Source organism: Plectropomus leopardus, chromosome 12, assembly GCF_026936395.1.
Source record: "Plectropomus leopardus strain MGB_pleo_1.0 chromosome 12, ASM2693639v1, whole genome shotgun sequence".
Lineage (NCBI taxonomy): Eukaryota > Metazoa > Chordata > Actinopteri > Perciformes > Serranidae > Plectropomus > Plectropomus leopardus.
Window position 1 is genome coordinate 14279240 of NC_142187.1, and position 17531 is coordinate 14296770.

General features: G+C 40.2%; 1 protein-coding gene across 3 annotated transcripts in view; it reads left to right on the forward strand.

Annotated features, from left to right (window-relative positions):
• LOC121951677 (TSC22 domain family protein 2-like) overlaps window positions 1-17495 on the forward strand; it is a 30893-nt gene extending 13398 nt beyond the window's left edge. Inside the window, exons 2-4 of one of the 3 annotated variants that reach the window (XM_042498109.2) lie at window positions 11797-11911; window positions 12494-12545; window positions 14484-14623. In XM_042498109.2, the coding sequence (XP_042354043.1) occupies window positions 11797-11911; window positions 12494-12523 (145 nt within the window). In that variant the 3' untranslated portion in view covers window positions 12524-12545; window positions 14484-14623. Of the gene's footprint in view, window positions 1-1921; window positions 1997-11796; window positions 11912-12493; window positions 12546-14483 lie in introns of all 3 variants that reach the window. The other 2 variants (XM_042498107.2, XM_042498108.2) reach the window with 2 other exon arrangements.
• The last annotated feature ends 36 nt before the right edge of the window (window positions 17496-17531 follow it).

Here is a 17531-nt window from a genome sequence, read left to right on the forward strand (position 1 = left end):
GTGTGTGTGTGTGTGTGTGTGTGTGTGTGTAACTCTGCCTGCCCTGGCTTGCTCCTCTGTATGTGTAGTTGCACATTGTGTGCATATGCTCATGTCAGTGTGCATTTACATTTGTGTTAATGTGGGAGAGACACAGTTAGTTTTGAAAGGCAAAGGCCTGGAGTAGATTAAATATGTGTGTGTGTGTGTGTGTGTGTGTGTGTGTGTGTGTGTGTGTGCGTGTGCGTGCATGCGTGTGTGCGTGCGTGCGCGTGCACGAGTGTAGGGGTCACAGTAGGGATTTCCTTTCCCTTTCCCGAATATACATCCCTTGGCATGGAACAAAATGTACTTGCAGGTGATCGCCAGGAACAAGGAGGTAATGTTAAAGGGACAGTTCGCCCCCCAAATCAAAATAACATTTTTTGTCTTTCCTGTAGAGCTATTTATCACTTCACATTGTTTTGCTATCAGTTGCAGTGTGTTAAAGATATCGATATCGGCCACAGAGAGAAGTCTGGCTTCTCTCTAATATAAAGGAACTAGATGGCACTCAGCTTGTGGTGCTCAAAGCGCCAAAAAAAAAATACATTTGAAAAACATTACATCCGTGCCTCCTTCCAGAAACCATGACCCAGTTATTCAAGATAATACACAGACTTTGTTGTGAGCAGTTGTGTAGGATGTATGGATGTATGTAGGGACCCTTTTAGGTGTAGCTGCGTCTTCTTCGTCAGCTGAGGAGGACGCAGTTTAGGTCCAGGTGAAAGGTTATGTTGAGAGTATCATTACATATTCCTGAGTGAAACAGGATAGGCAGGAGGGGTATAACATTAGGAGGAATTTTTTGACATGATTGTTGTAAATACATGCAGGAATGCGTGTTCAACTTATTTTGTTTTTGAGGAAGAAAACATGATTGGATTTGATATAAGGATAAAGAGAAATTTAGTTTTTGTATTTTTTTTAATTTTTTACATGTATTGTTAAATAGGTGTACAGTATGGTTGGGAATGGGACCTAAAGGGTTAAAAGGGCATTTATCATTTCATCTGGACTTAATTTACATATTACACTGTCACAAGCCCGACTTTTTTTTCCATTAGTAGATGTATGCTTCCTTCTGCACAGTGATATGATTGGTGGGCGTAGTCAGACAGAAAATAGTTCCTACATGAAACTGCTCACAAAAAGGTGTGTTGATTATCTTAAGTAACCGGATCATTATATCTGGAAAGAGACATTGCTGTTGAGTTTTTTTTTTGAGCACCCCATGCTGAGAGCCATATAGTTCCACTATATTGGAGAGAAGGCAGAAATGTTTATGGCCGATATCTCCAACACTCTGCAGCTCTTCAAAAACAAACTAGATTGATGAATAGCACTACGGGTAAGAGGAAAATATGGATTTTTTTTTATTTTGGGATGAACTGTCCCTTTAAGGCTAAATTTCATAACATGACAGGGCAACAAATTTCAGCTTTGTGAATGAACTGCTAATTTGTCAACTCAGTTATGAGCTGAGAGGGATTTAAAAATTTCAGCTTAAAACCCGAGGGAGTGGCTGATGTTTTTGTGTGTGTTTGCTCCTGAAGAAAACAGCCTGAGCATGAGTGATGGCCAACATACTGTAGAGAAAGGGCCTGAGGGGAGGCCCTTAAAGTTTATGAAGCTGTCCCACCTTTGAACACACATTCCTGCATTGAGGTCAAGACTCCTTCCTGCAGCCTCTTTGCTTTACTCTGCTTAAATGTCCCATATGTTTTATTGAAAGCTAAGAGCCTTTTCTCCAGCGAACAAATTACGAGCGAAAGAGTGTTTTTCAGGGGATATGAAGTTAGATAAGGAAGCATTTCTAAGAATCAGAACTTTTGTCCACTTTCACTGTTTCAACTCTTGGCTATTTCTGTCTCTTCTTTCTTTCCCTGAATGGTGGACACAGGAACCCCTCCAAGGCTTTCTACCAGGCCTTCCAGTCTGGCAGCAGATTAAGGGACTCAAAGGCCCACAGTGATAGGTACAGTACTATACTGGAATGGGCTGGACAGACCTGCAAGAGTGTAACAACATGTGTGCAGTGTTCAGTAGCAGCGAGCTTTGCTTTCTCCATGTGCATGGATTGAGTTTGGAAACAAAGGCTGGCAGCAAGCGCGGGATTGGCCAATAGACTTCTCAACAACCTCTCTGTCTCTCTGTAATTGCTCCCTCAAATCTCTTCGTCTGCTGCTTTCTTTTACACTCTCTGTCTATAATGTATGTATATTGTCGGTGTCGCTGAAGAATTAGTTTTAATTTACTGCCTGGGTGTTATATCCACACAACTAGCTACCATCTCTTTTGTATTACAGCATAATTACTGAGATCTTGCTGTGCAGAGACAAACAATAGAACTTAATCCAACAGGGCAAGCAACACATGTAGGCAAACAGTTCAGCAGATTGTAAACAAGGTTAACCAAAGTACATCTGCAACTAATTACTTTTTTATCATCAATTTATTTATTTTTTCTCAATTAAGCAATCAATAATGCTATCAGTTAAAGGTCAGAGATCCAAAAGCCCAAAGGTATTAAGCTTAGAACGATATAAAACAGAGTTAGACAGATACATTTCTCAGGTTGATACTCGGCTGATATTAGCTGTTTGCAGGTGTGGGTGTATATGTTGACTGATAATAAAAAATAAATAAATAGCCATACAGAAATACTAAACTAGGTTGAACACCAACAAGTTGATTTCTCAACAACAAAATGTAGGAGTGAATTGGTACATCAGTTGGGGGTCAATATATCAATTGCCTCAACAAACCAATACTGATTACTGATTCAAGGTGGTAACACAGACACATATCGTCATTTGTGAAATTTCCACGGGGACATCTTTGTTGCATTATCCGTCCAAGTGCAAATCTTTCTTAACATTTCTTGCAGCCGAGCGGCGGGCAAATAATAGCAAGAAGCAAAGAAAAAGATGATGCAGATATTTACAGATATCATCTTGTATTAATCACAGGCCCCTGAGTTGAATAGAATAAAAATTGCATTGTGGCAGACTTTGTGATATCAGCAAATATAGTATCGTCTGAAGAATCAGACTGATACTGATTTTTTTTTTTTTGTTTGTTTGTTTTTTAAGTGGCTGAATCACATTTTGCTGCTGTCCTCTCCACCGCAGTACATTACTTATCTTCTGTGGCAGTACTTCTGTCTGCTTCTCCAAACTGGGGCATGCTGTCTGCGATCTACTGTAGGTAATACACTTACTATGGATAAAAACCTTCAAAAGGTCCAAGCTATCCCTTTAACTATAAACGAGATGATCGAAATTATGCAGGAAGTAGAAATGCAGTCTGTTTGACATTTTGAACAGGCACTTGGTAATAATGTTATCATTCATATGAATTTTTACTTCCCAGTAAGTGAATTGATCATCTGACTGCTCGCGTTACTTGCAGTGTTAGATTTCATTATAGTTTCAACATCCCAAGATCTCAGTAATAGTTTGTTTAGTACTGTTTTTATCCTTTACAGAAAAGGGCCAAAACTATAAAAATGTTAGTATTGTCAGAAATGAATAACTTTAACATCCTCAGCTTGTTGCTTTCAAGTGGATGAGAGCGGCTGCAGAGTGTGTGCATGCTATCTGTAACACAGGCCTGAAATAACAGCCTGAGTACGGCCTAGTTTGCAGTGCAACACTCTCTCCATTGTGTCACTGTGCCTGTCAAGTGACTGTTAATCACAGCTGCATTTTGAATTCATGATTGAGCTTTTGAATAGATAACTGACACTAGACGCTGCTCATGTGTTCATACAGACACTTTGATGTACATAAGCTGTTAGCGTGTCACACTGAGGGAGTGCCTTCAACATTTTTATGATGCCTTTTACAAAAATGAAAAGGGAAGCACAAGAAACCATATCTGTGAGACAGGAAATGAAACTGTTTTTAGAGAAATATAGAGCTGACACACCATCACCAGCCACCAAAGAACTGCGCACGCACACACACACACACACACACACACACACACACACACACACACACACACAGAGAGAGCAATATTAGTCCATTTGCTGCCTCAGCAGCCTTTGTTATATCGCTGCAAACAGGTAAATAAACATTGTGATGGCATTATCTAAACTGGGATAATGTGTGTAGGGTTTTTACTTGAAGACTCAATAGGTTTTACTTGTATTCACTGTGTTTTTGTTAGTGCCATTCGCCCAATTTAAGGTGATTTCCCATCTCAACAGAAAATTACTTGAGCCACATGCTTCACTTCTTTTTTTTTCAGTGTTGCTGTTGTGGGTACACTGCCCTGCCAAAGGCTGCTTTTGTTTCCATGGAAGCAAAGATAACCAGGTCTTTGTTTGAAACTGTGTTTGGTAGATCTTGGTGATGGCCTTTGGCATTGACCCTTAATCAGTCTAATTTATTCAGGTTTATTTCAGATCAAGTCAGAGGCAACCCAGTGAAGTCATAAGAGGTTGTGAAAGACAAAATGTGCAAGAAAAACATGTGACATTTTGGCAAATGAAGACACTGACCTTAAATTTCCCACATATCCTTTTGTGGTTGTTTATAAGTCCCTTTATGGAAATGAAGTTTTTGATCACACCCTTCACAGTGAGAGTCAGACCACACGGTCAGCGGGATGATTGTAGCTCTCCTGCAATGTAGAGGAAATGACATACAAAGACACATTTATATTCATCTTTGTTTATGGGGGACTTTTCCTGTCTCTATGCTGTTTTTAAAGCCTCACCAACTGCACAGTAGAACGTGCATTGCAGAAGACTGTTGTCAAAATGAATCCGCGTGGCTCACTTGGCACATGTTCCTGGCCGAGGACTTTTGCAGTATGTCATCCTGTTACGCCTCTCCTTTTATATTCTTTCTTCCTCATTAATCTTGGCTTATTAGAAAATCATACACGACATAAAACATTTGAATTTGCCAATTCAACAATTCAGCAAAATGCACATATGAGGGGTGTAACTGTACACAGAAGTCACCTTTCAATTTATGCACCAGTTTAAGAATTATGGTTTGGTGCAAGTTAGGTACAACTGGGGGAAGAAAACAGTGCATAAGGACACTTTTTATTTATTTGAACGGACATTAGTGCAAATGTTAGTAGTGACAAGACAACCTCCTCTTGATGGAAACAGAGGTAGCATTTTGCCCACTGGTAACCTTATTTGTGGCAGCCCACCACAAACTTTTCTCGGAGTGCAAAGCAGACCCTGGACACAGACCAGTCAGCAGAATGGCAGTGAAACTTCATTGTTAATTTGGCTTGGACCTTAAGTTTGCTTTCGCTTGCTTGCTTCTCTCATCGCTTCATCTCCTCTGATCACCTCTGACCAGGTTAACATATCAGTAATCCATCCCGCGACTTCAACTGCACAAACAGCTACTGAGGAAAAAAAGAACTCGTGAAAAGCTCTGCCTGCACTGAATTTAGAGAGGGGGCACAGAATGATAAAAAAAAGGGACACGCATACAAGATTAAAAGAACAGGAAGTTTGCTGGCACCCTAAATTTGTCTATTATGCTCTCAGTCTTACTTCTTATTAAATCTGCTTGAATCTCATCATTTGCATTATTATAGAGTTTGTCTTGATAAGACAAAAATAGTAGACTTCAAAAATAAACCCTCCATAATGATGTCTTATCTATTTATCACTCTGTAATTGGACGAGAGTCGTGCCATTCTCAAAACAGATGCATGCTTGGTTGCTTTCACACTTCCTCATTTATTCTCTGCTGTCTTACTGCAAGCTACAGGCACAGCTGTGTCATATAATGTAACATAAATAGTGGAAGTTGTCAGGTCCTGCATGAAATGAAAGTAGGCACATCTGATATGACTATATAGACTATATAGAAATCATAAACCGGTAACTCAAGATAATCCACAGACCTTGTCTTAAGCAGTTTCATGTTGGACCTATTTTCTTTCTACTGAACCCACCAACAGCCTCAGCGAAGTATGTGGATTATCTTGAGTAACCCAGTCATGAATGCTGGAAAAAGACAATGCTTGCAATTTTTAATTATTTAATTATTTTATTTTTAATTTTTTGGCACTTTGAGCATCGTAAGCTGAGTGCCATCTAGTTCTGTTATATTGGAGAAAAGGCAGCCATCTCTATGGCCGATATCTCCAAACCTCGGCAACTCACACCAAAACAATCTAGACTGATAAATTGCACTACAGGTACAAGGAAAATAATGTATCTTTGATTTTGGGTTGAGCTGTCCCTTTAAATCTGAAAATTTGAGTTTTTCATGTGTGAAAAGTGTCTAGGTAAGTTGGACTTGTGCACCTGTTGTCCTTTGGGCATATGATCAGACCCGTCCTACGAAGCAGTGCTTGTCTCGTCATGTCTCAGAGTAAAATAGACTTTGCTTTGTTTTCACTGTGTTGCTGAAGGAAACTTACTACAGCTCTTAAATATGCCAGCAGTTCTGCCAGAGGCAAGGAATGAGAACTATTCAATGCAGAGATGAGTTATTCACCCTGGCTGCTCCACTTGCCCACGCTTCGTGTGAGTGTAAACTTTTCTGCTGCTAATGGACTTTTTATTGACATTCCTATTTTACAGCTTACATCGTATGGGGAGCACCAAACTCTAAACGCAGCTTATAAAAGTCAGTTATATTAATGTGGAAGGTGAAGATTACAGAAGCGTTAGCTGCGTAATCAGTGGCAGTCTAAGTTCAAACCCTCATTAGTATTCTGTTTCATCTCAGCCCAGCCCTTTGCCCCGCAGGGCTTGACCTTACTTACTTCAGATGTTATATACTGTTTGCTTTTTAACGCTGGGAAAACAAAGGCTTTACCATGCATTCAATGTTATGTTTTGAAGTAGGCCGCTCAAACAAGTTCTTGGCTTTGGCGTGAGATCTGGAGGCTTAAACAAGATCATGTGTATCAGGAGCAGTACTTTGACCAGGCACACTCACTTATGTTGTGGTTTCCAGAACCGCCCCCCCTCCCCAGTGCCAGTTGTTCTTGGAAGTTCTGCCTTGAGCGCCGGATGGTGTCCTAATATGGTTTTGACTTAATTGTTATTCCTGCTGGCTTCAGTGTAACTCGTGAAGTAAAGAGTGTCCGCCCAAACCATCATGACTTAACAAACTCATCTTTGACTCCAGGAAGCAGAACTACTTCACTGCGGACACTGTGTATCTCTCTCACACTTTGAGAAGTATTATTGTGTTGTTGATGTTTTCCAGTCTCCACAGTTACTATCCCATCACTCGCCTGTCACATATCCGACTGACGGCACACATGGGAACTGTGAGTGTTTCTCTGTTTTTTTGATCTGTGGTGTCAGTCCATCGTGTTATTGCCTCTAATGAAGCCAGCTGGAGAAAAGCGTCATACCCCCTGCTTTAATGGCAGTAAGTAAACACACAGACATCGAGGCAAGGAACTGTGACAAAGCATTACTGTGGAGCTGAAATGACAGCTTTGAGGCTCAAAATTATGCCCCGTATTTATCAGGCCGAGCTTTGGATCGGGACGGTGTTACAAGCGGAAATCGCAAAATGAGCGGCGTTGCTAGTTAATGTTAGCTCCCGTCAGATAAGTAGCAAAATTAACCTCTAGACTGACATGCGTAACCAGTCATAAAGATTCTGATTAACGACTAACCATTGACATCTCTAGTTTGATTGTTTTGGATGGACAAAATAAGCAAGTTAAAGTTAAATATGTCGAATTGCATTCTGTGAAGTTGTAATTGGCATTCTTCTCTATTTTCTGATTGATTTTCAGATTGCTGCGGGAATGAGTACTAAAATGCAGAAATTACTTTAGGTTCACTCATCTCGAAGTCGGTAGGGATTTTTGATTTTTTTTTCTGTTTAATGCCAAAAATGAGGTCTGTGGTTAAAACCAGCTTAAGAGACTTTCATGTTTTGTTCTAAGACATTAAAGTTCATAAATACCCCTCCCATAAATTTTAAAGCTTTTATGTGTCTTAAAAAAGACAGTTGCTAAAGAGACTACAGCCAGGGTCGGTAGTGACGTTATGGGTAGGTGTTTTTAGAAAGCAAGTGCTTTTCATGTTACTTTTTATAACTTTTCTTCTACTCTGATATTTTTTTTTTTTTTTACCCTTAATGTACTTTGAACTTCATTACATTTGCCATTTTTACCTGTACTGTACTGTACTGTACTGTACTTCTCTTAATGAGGGTATTGAATGTAGGGTGGGGAAAGCGTGCTCCTATACTGCGGATGCCATTTTGCCAGCTGCATGGAGGAAAAAGAAAGCACCCCGTTTGTTGACCACGATGCAATAATGACAGACAAAAACCCAGAACAAGAGGCAACATCCAGCAACAATCCTTAGCCACATCTGATCACATTTTTTTATACCAAACATCTATAAAAAAAAAAAAAAAAAAAAGAAAAAAGAGAAGAAACTGCCTGCTGTGTCTCCTCAAAAACACGCGATCTCTAGCTCAGTAGATCACTAGTACAAAGCCATGAGGGCTAAACTCTCCCAACAGTCATACAACATGGCTTGACAATGCTGTTTAAAAATAGTATAAATGAGATTTAACAATAACTGTCAACGGTTGTTTATTACGAGTCTTAAGCACTTTCACATTGCACAAATTAGCCTAGCAGCTAGCGGTGCTTAGCTACACAAATTGCACGTATTATTTATGCTTTTTCTTACTCATCGCTGGTTAAAGTCACTGCATCTTCCGACAAAACAGGGCAGTTGAATTGAAGTATGTTTTACTGTTGATAGAGAGCAGCTAATGTTTCTGTGTTGCTGCAAGAAAGTAGCAAAGTGAGTTAACCGTCCAAGCAGGTACATCGTTGTAAATCCCATAACGTCATTGCTGACCCTTAGTTTCTCCTTAATCGAAAATGTTAACACCTGCTGATTTATTTCGGAGTAACAATGTTATTCTTACCATCTTTCTCTTGACTACTTGCCATCTGCCTGCAGCTGTTTGAAAATGAAGGCGTATCTCAAAGATGATGATATGGATCAGTGTTATCATTTTGCATCCATCCATCTACATCATTCATTTTTGAATCAATATGTTTATCCAGATTGATAGATACACCCCTATGTACTACAGGCCACGCCATTCACATTACTGGTATTGAATAAAGTACTGTAACGGTATCGGTTTCACTTTAAGTGTACTGGTATTGTATTTTTGAAACAATATCGAGGCCTGCTACAGAGTGCAAGTCTGTTAATGGTAAAGCATGTTTTTGTCTGTACTGTTTGAAGCCACTGGTGAGGCAACGAGGGTGTAGCCCAGACAAACCATTCGGGGTCTGTACTTTACAGAGGAAGAGATTCCTCTAGGCACAGGACTATTGAAAACTCCTGTTAGGGAGGAAAACTATAGGGGGGCCTCGTCTAAATTAAACACACATTTGATGCAGGGTGAGGCTGAGGTTGATGCAGTTTTTTCTTACATTTGGTTGTGTAACCACTCCCGGGGGGGTCACATAATGTGGTCTCTATGAGGGAGAGAAAGAGACACTAATGAGAAACTACTGCCTGCTGAAATGAGCATTCTTGTTTGTAATTTATTTCCCAAAGAGACGTCCGTGTGTCTGTCTGTAGAGGCTGAGTGACAACATGTGTATCTCTTTCAACACGCGTGCGTTGCTCATTGTGTGATGTACTTGCATGTTAGACATAGTTATATCTGGCAGGGATCACAGGCAGAAGTGTAGCACAGGGGATGTGAGTGACAGTGTTTCATAGCAGCGGAGGTATGGGGGACATTCCTTACCCGCTACAGCCCGCTGATAACAATCTACTGAGTGCTTCCTCTGGCCTCACACACATAAATTGGATGGTGTGAAGGAACAGAACATTGTGTCCTCAGGTCTGTAGTCGACCTGCTGTCTGCCTCATGATGGCATAAGTTTTCAGTGTCTTTTCCTTCACCCACTGTTGAGACGTCAACCTACATTTGGGATTCCTAATTGAGCCTGACTAATAATGGATTTTTTGAGGCCAATAAATCAATACGCCAATCAATATTTGAATTTTAAAAAAAAAACAACTTAATGCTGGAGTATCAGCTGATACTCATTTTTGATCAAACATTTTGATTCAGATTAGTTTATTAAAGAGATACTATGCACTGAGTGAGACATTTCACAATTGCCGGTGCCCTCTGGTGGAAAAACTATTTAATGGTGAAACTTCTACAAATGACCTAAAACATATTTTTGGCATTTTTGCACGTTCTGGTCACTTATACTTGTATATACCAATACTAGATTTAGATTTCCCGCACATTCCTGTATTTGTGGTGGCTCGCCACTATATCACCATTCGTGCCACATATTGGTTTTCCATTTTTTTTAATTTTTAGGATATGCCTTTATTTTGAAATTGTGTCACCATTAATTTTTTTTAATTGATGCTGGTGGTTCCCAGAGGATGAACGTCATGACTTTGTTTATCCCCTGACTGCAGGTGTAGCGCCACCATGAGGTTTTTGTGTGAAATGTCTCAACAACTGTCTGATGGTTTGCCACGAAATCTGGTAAAGCTATTGAAAGTTATTCTTGGTTAGTATCAGAGAACAAGAGAAAAAACGAAGTAAACATGAACACTAAGAGAGAGCGAGAAAACTAAGCTGGAAACAGTGTATGGATACTGTAGAACATTAATACTGAAACCATTTTGAATATTCAGAACTGATATGTAGCCTTTTGGTAAATCATTATCGAGTGCTCCAGGGAAAACATTCTTCTGTGGGCCGATGTGAAAGTTAGCGTCGTCCTGATTCCCTCTCGCATTGGATTTTTCCATTAAATGTAGGATTATTGCAGAAAATTTGCTCTGTGGTGAACAAATGTTTACGATACTCATGTTTTGTTCAGCAAGATGATCTTCACAAATAAACACCGCTTTAAGGATTTCTGAAACCTAAATGCAATCAACATAAGAAAAAAAGATGTCAGGCAAAAAACGACCTACATGATGGTTGCGTGACTTAACATCCCACAACGAGGCTGTAAGGCCGCATTGGGCGTGATGTTGGTATGTAGTCTCGTTTACCCACTTTTTAGCAACCGCCTTTTTAAAGACATTACAGCTTCAAAGCTCCTGAGTTTGGTATTTAACTGACGCATTTTATGTCGCAGAACAAAACATGAAAGTCTCTTCAGCTTTTGTTAATCAAAGACCTTATTTCAGTCATCTAACCAAAAAACACATTAAAAAAAACCCATTGACTTTGAGACGAGGGAATCAATACTGAAATACTTACTAATTTCTGTGTTGTAGGACTCATTTCAGAGGTACTCTATTACTGACAACACTAATTTCTGTCACACTTGTCTCACAGCAGTTTGAATACTACAGAGACAAAAAATACCTATTGATGAAATATAAATGTATTCATAAATTTAACATTAAAATGCAAGTATACATTTAACTTGAAAAATGTTTTTTTATTTATAAATACTTTCTTTTAGGTTTTAGGTTCTGTGTTTTCGTCTAACTATCCCTATAGATTTCTGACTTGATTCATTAACAAAGTTAAATGAATGAATGATTGGCACGAGTTGGCCTCTATACACTGCTGAAGTTACAGTAGAGTTTTTACTGTTACAGTCACTATGAAGCAGGCGGAGCAGAGATGTCAGACACGTCTCTCCGCCTCCCATCAGCCCCTCTGACTCCTCCACCCGTCGGTTCAAGTTTCATTGTTCTAAATGTGGTCACAGTTGCCCCACTAAACTGCCTCCGGTACGCTCTGATGCCCTTTTTTTCCTCCGCTGCCGATGTGGCTTCAGCAGGAGCTGCAGTCAGCACCATGCCGTGCACATTTTCTTACAAACCGCCATGCTGCCCCGGGGACCCCACCCGACCTGTGACCTGCAGGCCGCTGCTCTCATACCGGACACGCTGCAGGTAACAGGTGGCACCGCGGATCAGAGTGCCTTTTGTTGCAAAGTGCGCCAGAAAGACAATTAACTTGTGCTGAATTTAAAGGAGCGTTCCCAGAGATCAGGGGTCATCATAGCCTTACATTCATAGATGGTGTTGAAATTAATGTGTGTTCGCATTTTATAGGTTACTGGTTTCAGGCAGTTACTGGGGACATCACCACACCTTCACTAAATATGGCAGTGATGCATTATTTGCACTAACTTGCACGTGTTGTGTTGCCTGCAGCCAAGCTTCTCTCATTTCTCCTGTAAACTCTGTCACCTGCCCTGGGTAGGAGCTATACTGAACGTGACAATGGTGACGGGTCATTTTGTGTAATCTGGCCTAGATTCCTGTTGTGAGTTGATGGCCGGTGGTTGGATTAATTGAGCACCAATGTCTGTTTTTTTCATTCATTTTAAAGTTTCCAGTTAAAAATCTTCTTTATTGTAAAAAAAAAAAAATGTGCTGAGAGTAGAAAAATGAGTCTCTACCCAGGAGGTTTCGAATCTTGAAACTTACATTAATTCTAAAATGACTTAATCTGTCTTTTCTTTTTCACAGGGCCTCGGGAACCAATGTTGCTGCCATTGATAATAAAATAGAACAAGCAATGGTGAGTAATCCATTTACCATGGATAATGCACTTCTCTGAGTAAAAGTTTCTCACTTTTTAATATAAAGGTCCAGTGTGTAGAAATAAACGTGGCAGATGTATGTATGTAGTATGTTTTCTTTGGTGTATAATCACTTGAAATTTGAATCATTGTGTTTTTGTCACAGTAGAAGAAGCTTTTTGTATTTACATAGGGAGCGTGTCCTTGTTTATAGAGATCGCCCTGTTGCACCGCCATGTTTCTACAGTAGCCCAGAATGGACAAACCAAACAATGACCCTAGATAGGGCCATTCAAGTTTTCACACTGGCCGCTAAAGTTAGCAGCACTGTCACAACAGTGTTACAGAAAATGCTGCCACTCTTTTTTTTTTTATTTTGGCCATGAAAGATAAAACTACATTAGAAAGTTTATAATTTTTACAGGTTAAGTGCAGGAAAGTTTAACCTAAATTGCCTCCACTAACACAGCAGACAGCACCAGGGATAAATTAACCGTCAAGTTATTGGGGGTTTTTTTGCATAAAGCTCTTTGTGTAAGAAATGTTTTCGTTTTAACCAAAACTTTCCCTGTAAAACTTCAGGATTAATTGGCTTAAAGCCCTGTAGACAAACTTCTACAAACAGCCATAAAACATTAACTGTGACATCACTGAACAAAAGTATAAAATTTGGCCTTATATTAACAGTCGAGGTTCATAAACTATTCAGTTGTTTTTTGCTAGTCAACCATATTCGCACTTTAACACTGCGTAAATTAGCCTAGCGGCTAGCGGAGTTTAGCTTAACCACTTACCCAAATTACTTACACTTTCTTTTACTCACCGCTGGTTTAAGTCGCTGCGTCTCTCGACGGAACATCGTGGTTGAATTTCGGACCGCAGGCTCCGTTTTTTCTGAATTTAGCGAAGTGAAACGCCGCTCCGGGCTGGTACGTCCTCTGTTTTAATTGCGTGTACATACAGCCTGTTGTTGAGCCTCGCCTTTTACCCTAACTTTCTCCGAAATCCAAAATATTTCCACACGGCTGACTTTTCCCGGTTAAATAGCCTTTATACTCGACATCTTTGTTTTGAATGCTTGCCATCTGCCTGCTGCTGTTTAATGGTAACACAGAATTTCAAAATAAAGGCATATCCTAAAGATGATTATATGGATCGACGTTTTCACTTTGACTCATTGAACTGATATATGGATCCAGATCAATGGATTGTTACACTTATCGTTTTTACTAGTTTTAATTACCTGGTCAGTTTGTTTAAGAGAAGAAGAGATCTTTGCAGATAATTCGGCTCCAGGTACAAATCTCCTCAACAATGAACAATGGAGGAATCTTAACCAGGAGAAGTGTCTGCTGGCTGCAAAATGCAGTCCTCACTGCTATCTGCCAATAAATTTTCCTCAGTCTTACACACTGGACCTTTGAAATGTTTTCATTAGATATTCAGTTACACGGAAAGACGACATTAGGGAGCAGAATCTATACACTGTACGCTGTCCTCTAATGGTGTTAAATTCAAGTTACTTGGATTAACAGTCGTAATTCTTAGACGCAGCTCTCATGGCTGTCTTGACTTTTTTCACCATGTTTTTAAGAGCTTTAGTGCTTATATTTGTATGCCGTTGCCTTTAAGTATAAACACACACACAGCTAGAATGAACATATGGACAAATGAAGCCTTGAGCTTCACTCTCATGTGCTGCATGTTAAAAGTCAAGTCAATTTTATTAATAAAGCCCATTATCACAGATCACAGTTTGCCTCAGAGGGCTTTACAGCATACGACATCCCTCTGTCCTTAGACCCTCACATCAACTTAGGAAAAACTCCCCCAGAAAAAACCCTGTGACATGATAAATTAGCCAGCGCGTGACTCTGCTGTGTCCGCTCTGGTTCTTAATGTTTTTGACCCAGTGACACATTTCATGTCTCCTGCAGGACCTGGTGAAAAGCCATCTGATGTACGCAGTGCGCGAAGAGGTGGAGGTCTTAAAGGAGCAGATCAAGGAGCTGTTTGAGAGGAACTCTGTGCTGGAGAGGGAGAACGCCGTGCTGAAATCTCTGGCCAACAGCGAGCAGCTGTCTCAGCTGCCTGCCCAGTCGGCCGCCAGCTCCAGCGCCACACCCCCGCAGCAAGGACTCAGCCAGCCTCAGCAACAGACCCAGCCTCCGCTTCAAGTTCAGCCTCAGCCGCAGTCCCACCCCCAGCTCCAACACCACCCCAAACCCCAGCAGCTCCAGACTCAGCCTCAGCTCGATCCCGGCCAGCAACAAATGCAACCCAACGTCACCTCCGCTTGAAGTGCATCTGCTCTGCTTCGCATAGGGCAGGGAAAAAAAAAAAGAAGAGCATCTTCTCTACAACCTATTAAAATTAGTGTATGTGAAATTAAAAAGAAGAAAAAAAAACTTTGTCTTCTTAGCCACCAGCTTGACCACAAAGTACAGTGCTTGTGTGTGTGTGAGTGTGTATGTCAGGGTGAGTTAGCAAACAAGTGCGACTGTGAATCGGTGTTGGAATGTAAGTGTGTGTGCGTCTGTACTGTGGGCCTTTCCAGTGTTAATGCAATCATCACAGAGAGAGACTGAGAGACAGAGACGGAGAAAGTGTGCAGAGACAGAGTATCAGGGAAGGTCGGGGTGTTTGTTTTCATCTTGGCTGTGCTCCCAGAGTGGTTGACTGCTGGGTCCAAGCTCGTGGACAGGATGTCATTTCTTGGACCAGGCTTGAGCCAGACCAGCCCACGACCTGACCTGAAACCTGCTCGACCCGTGGGTGTGGAAAGGGAGGGCTTCACCTCACATAAGGGACAAACGGGGGGGGGGGGGGGATTGTCAAAAAGAGAGTGATTATTTTTTTAAATGAGATAACCGAGTGGGTAAAGGGGTATTTTTAGCCTTGCTGTTTCATGTTGTAAAGTAAAAAGTGGGAGAGAAAGAGAGAGAGTCTGTTTTTCGGAGCGCCACACTGCTGCCGTTACTTTTACATCAACTCTTGCATCAGTCTTTTGAGTTCTACTGTTAAGTGTTTTATTTATTACAGGGCTGCTATTTTCATAAATGAACAATTTCACAAAACCCATCTAACAACAATAGCCCGGTGACTTGTTTCCTCTTTTCTTCTTCAGTGTTTCAACAGATTGGCCATAGAGGCCAAGTCCCTCCCTTTCCGGTCGACCACCATGGGACCTTGTCTCAAAACAATATATATCTGAATGGCAGTCAACAGAGCAAGAAAAATATTTTTTAATCCTGTTTAAATTGTGCCACGTATTACCCTTAATAATTGTCATTTAAAAAGAATTTTGCAAGTCAAAAAGTCAGTTTGTCATAGTACTAACGCTGCAATAAACCAAAATTTGAACTAAACTGCAATATGGTCAAGTACAAGGTCAAGTCAGAGCTGTAATTTTTTTGATAAAGGTAAAATGAATATCAAACATAAAACCTACCATTATAAATTAAGTATTGTGGGGCTACAGAGATGCTTCAGCCTGCAAATCATATTCCATATATAAGGGAACGTGCTTGTTTGGTACAGACCCCCAATTTCTACTAAAAACGGAACTCATGTTGCAGCATCTGTCAAAATAAACTCAATATGTTTTGCACGTCATGCAGCCGTACACACTGCCGTTAAGTTTTTAGTTAAACCGCTCAGTGAACGTCTTTGGTCGTGCACAATGCACGTTACCAACACTTTAGTTAGTTAACTCAGCTGTGTTCCACGCACAACTAGAAATGTTCAGATGCGATTTTTTTCCCTTCCCGATTCTGATACCTGAACTTGGATATTAGCCAATAGAGTACCAAAAAAAAAAATTAAAAAGTAACCATACTTGCTATCTGTGTATGAAAACAATGGTGCAACACAAATATTGCGATAATATGCTGTATTGAGTTTTTTTCCCAGAGAAAGATCTGATTTCAGGGCCAAACTGCCAATTTATCCAGGTATTAAACTACTCTAAAGTTTGTTAATAAATTGTAGTGTCGGATGAGTGCATAGATTTACGTACTCACCATCTAGTAAGGCAGTATCGGAGGCAACAATGTAAAATAGATAATGGCATACTTCAAATTGAATGAAAAAAAATTATGTCTTGTGCGGTTAACAACCATTCTTCTTGTTTTCCCACAAATTAGGTCCCACGGTGGTCCACCGGGAGGGGAGGGGCTTTGCCTCTCTACACTTCCCAGAGGCAATGCTTAACGTTTAATTGCTCAAAATGTAGGCAAAAATGTTTAACACTAACTCAAATTTTACGCTGCAGTTGCCAATTCTTAGCTCAAGTTAAGATCTAGTATGAATGTACATTTTTGTATAGTATAAAGTATTAAGAGCCTTGATGGGTGACCCTTCACCCGCTGACATCAAATCTTAACATGAGCCTGCAGAAGGTATTTGATGAAGACAGTCAATTCTGTTGGTAGTTTTGTCTCAAAGTGAATTAGTATTGCCATCACCCCCCTCCTTCATGTTATTTTCTCCCAATGTTTTGCTGAAGGGGCCAGGGGGGAAAAGCTGTGAAATCATTCAACCTACTTTGTAACCAAAGATGCAAAGCTGTGTAAATTGATTATTTTTTAAATGCACACTCATGTATTTTTTTTTTTTTTTTTTGTTACTTCCTCCTTCACAAAATATTTTGTTGCTGTTCGGCATGTTCTGCATGATCTGTAATCTTCAAACCACTTTCTTACCTCATTTTTATTCAGCACTCTTATTGTAAGATAGTCTGTGAACAGTGTAAATGGGGCGGGGGGCGGGGGGGTGAACTGATGCGGAGCAGAGAGAAAAATAACCTAGTGTTACTGACACTAGTCACAGAAAAATGAAGTGAGCCATGTTTTGTTCATTTAAATGGTGTTTGAATTTCATATGCCAATAGTTTTGTTACATTGCAAATTTTAATGTATTTAAATAAAAGCAATATTCAGATTCCAAAATATGTCAGTTTCTTTTGTTACAAAGTTACCAAACCA